We start from the raw sequence: 3445 nt of genomic DNA on the forward strand, positions 1-3445 counted from the left end.
TGAACAACTGAATGAATGAAGGCATTTATTGATTTACTTTCTTCAGGAATTAAAAGATTTCATGACAAAAGATAGAATAGTTTAGATTTGATTTAATGTTTTAATTCCACATTCTTACAACAGCAATCAATACAGATTAATAACAGATTATTTTATGTGATAATTTCAGACGAAGACTTTTCCTCCAAATTTAGCTCATAAACTAAAAAATAGTTTTCAGGCTCAGCAATGCATAAAGTCTTCTACTTTCCATAGGAATGAAAAAAATTGAAGGACTCACTATTTATCTGCAGCAAAGCTGAGGCAATGCATGCATTCATTTTAAGGCCAGATCATCACAAAACCACAGAAAAAATAAAAATGACAGATTGAGAAAACTAACAAAGTTAATTTTTGTTTTTGCTTTTTTTTTTTTTGCTGTCAGTCTCAGAACATCAACACAAACATTAATAGGAAAATTGAAGCTTTATTTACATATAATGCATTTTACATGATTTCGCTCTTTAATGAAAAACAATCTCTCCAAACCAGCCTGGCTCTATGTGAAACTACAACTGACCCCTAAACCACTTCCTTTGTCACCATTAGAGGACACAATATTGTTTGAATGTTTGCTTTTGGTGGTAAGGCTCTTGCATGAGGAGATTTTATCCTACTCTAGCACGGCTGTTAATGCCTTAAAAGTGTTTCATATTGTTTTCATCAAAGAACTGAAGCTGATTGGTGATGCTGTTAAAATAAATGCCAATTGTTTCAGGTCTATTTTTAAAGTCCAGGTGCTCCGTTCCATTATTAGTTGTTTTGGTGTATCGGTTATTTTTAAATGTCAAAGAATGATCCTGTATATATACTGTCCAACTTTTCTTATCCTTAACGTCTATCTTCCAGTAATTTGGCCCTGGCTCTATCTGATCTATTGTAAGGTCATAGTCATAGTTTTGACCTGGGTTACAGTATTTCTGGTATTGAGACAGTAAGTTATTAAAGTTATAATGACAGGTACATAGAGAATAGCTTTGTCCAAAAAGTGGCTGATTGTAGCTACAGCCTTGTTGTACCCAAACAGGTGGATCTTCTCTCTTGAATGAAAGCTTCTTTGCTTTAGGCTGGATCACCTGAAGCATTTCTTTCCACATAAAGAGCTGAAGGTGGCTCTCATAGAGTCCTACTGACAGAGACGAATTCACCAACTGGAGATTTAAGGGATTTTTAGTTTTCATACTGTTGTCCTCTGACCAACACTTCAGTAAAATCTCAGGCTCTGTAATCTCCAGTATAGCTTTCATCTTTTCCCCCAGCTCCAACCCGTCCCTCATCTCCTTAAGCTCATCAGCCTCTTTTTGATTTAGTTCATTCATTATTTCATCTTCTCTCCTTCTCAGGAACTGGTGCATCTCCTGGAACTGACCACTGATCTGGGTCCTCAGCTGCTGAGACTTTTCTTTGGTTTTTCTTATTTCTTCATTCTGTGACTTGGCAAGATTTTCTATCTTGCTGAAATCATGGAAATCTTTTCCCAAAANCCAGTAATTTGGCCCTGGCTCTATCTGATCTATTGTAAGGTCATAGTCATAGTTTTGACCTGGGTTACAGTATTTCTGGTATTGAGACAGTAAGTTATTAAAGTTATAATGACAGGTACATAGAGAATAGCTTTGTCCAAAAAGTGGCTGATTGTAGCTACAGCCTTGTTGTACCCAAACAGGTGGATCTTCTCTCTTGAATGAAAGCTTCTTTGCTTTAGGCTGGATCACCTGAAGCATTTCTTTCCACATAAAGAGCTGAAGGTGGCTCTCATAGAGTCCTACTGACAGAGACGAATTCACCAACTGGAGATTTAAGGGATTTTTAGTTTTCATACTGTTGTCCTCTGACCAACACTTCAGTAAAATCTCAGGCTCTGTAATCTCCAGTATAGCTTTCATCTTTTCCCCCAGCTCCAACCCGTCCCTCATCTCCTTAAGCTCATCAGCCTCTTTTTGATTTAGTTCATTCATTATTTCATCTTCTCTCCTTCTCAGGAACTGGTGCATCTCCTGGAACTGACCACTGATCTGGGTCCTCAGCTGCTGAGACTTTTCTTTGGTTTTTCTTATTTCTTCATTCTGTGACTTGGCAAGATTTTCTATCTTGCTGAAATCATGGAAATCTTTTCCCAAAAATGCCTCTACCTCCTTTCTGATCGACGCAGCAGCTTCTTTGATTGGTTTAAACTTGTGTCCTTCATGTTTTTCACAATCCCTGCATATGATACACGTTAGCTGCTGATCGGTGACGCAGAACAGCTTCAGCCTTTCGTCGTGTTCAGAGCAAAACCCCACAGGAGCCTTTAAAGTCAATAAAACAATCAACAGTCACAAACATGTACCTCTAGCCTCTGGTTAACTGCATCGTTGGCTATTAAAAATCATAAATAATGAAAACCTTACCTCAGAGTGTTTCCCAGATTCCTTGTCTTGTTTTGCTTTTTCAGAAAGACTTTTTAAGATGTGATTAGTTGTGAAATCCATCCGGTCTGTAGGAACAGTCGTCCTACACTGTGGACACTGATTCAGTGATTTCAGAGAAAGTGTGATGCATTCTCTGCAGAAAGAATGTCCACAGGAAAGGATCACTGGATCCGTGAAGATATTTTGACAGACTGAACATGTCAGATCTTCAGATAAAGAGCAGGATGTCATACTTCTCTCTGCTTTTCTCTGCGTCTCCCCTCTCTGCTCTGCTCGTTTCTGTGCATCTGTGCTTTCAGGAGATAACTTTTATTTCCTGGAATAGCCCCACCCTTTCTAATGTTCCATCGACCTCTGCAAGTTTCAATTCTGCTAAAGTCCCAGTTCCTGATGTAAACCTTTTATCCACATGGAAACAGATATAGTTCAGACTGAAATTTTTAAAATATTTGAAAGGCAACACAAAAAGAAAAGCTTTCCCATAATTTGAAATGTTTAAGAAATATATATAAAAAAACAAGGCGATTCTACACATTTGTTATCAGATCAAAATTAGAAATATTTAATAAAATGTCTTTTAATTAAATGTTTCTCCAAAACTTTTTATGTATGTTGGTTGTATATCAAAGGTACACACTCTAGTTTTTTTACATTTTGATGATCATTTTTTGGTTTCATACAGTTTTAGAATATTATCCCTCTAACAAAGTCACTACAGAAACACAATGAAATATCACATGAAATAAAGGTTTATATTGATCAATTAAAGTAGTAGTAGTAAAGTAATTCTGATTCTGATTACACTTATTTGACATTTGCCTGGTATATATTTCACTTCTTTCTTTACTTATCGGTACGATAAAAAATAAATAATTTTAACAAAATTTTTAAGCCAGATTTTTAAGAATCATTGTAATGCAAAATTTATAAAGTTGTTCACAATGATAACATATTTAAGGATTAATCATTATTTAGTGCTTTCTTTTCATCTGGTT

General features: G+C 35.9%; 1 protein-coding gene across 1 annotated transcript; it reads right to left on the bottom strand.

The window, feature by feature from the left end:
• Positions 1 to 419: 419 nt before the first annotated feature.
• LOC107081209 (nuclear factor 7, brain-like) lies at positions 420 to 2700 on the bottom strand. Its single transcript, XM_015369411.1, has 2 exons — positions 2430 to 2700; positions 420 to 2327 (listed from the first exon to the last, which is right to left on the bottom strand). The coding sequence occupies exons 1-2, from the start codon at positions 2679 to 2681 to the stop codon at positions 678 to 680; spliced, it is 1902 nt and encodes a 633-aa protein (XP_015224897.1). The 5' UTR covers positions 2682 to 2700; the 3' UTR covers positions 420 to 677.
• Between the last annotated feature and the right edge of the window lie 745 nt (positions 2701 to 3445).

The sequence above is a fragment of the Cyprinodon variegatus genome, unplaced genomic scaffold (assembly GCF_000732505.1).
Source record: "Cyprinodon variegatus isolate N-32 unplaced genomic scaffold, C_variegatus-1.0 Scaffold3397, whole genome shotgun sequence".
Taxonomy (NCBI): domain Eukaryota; kingdom Metazoa; phylum Chordata; class Actinopteri; order Cyprinodontiformes; family Cyprinodontidae; genus Cyprinodon; species Cyprinodon variegatus.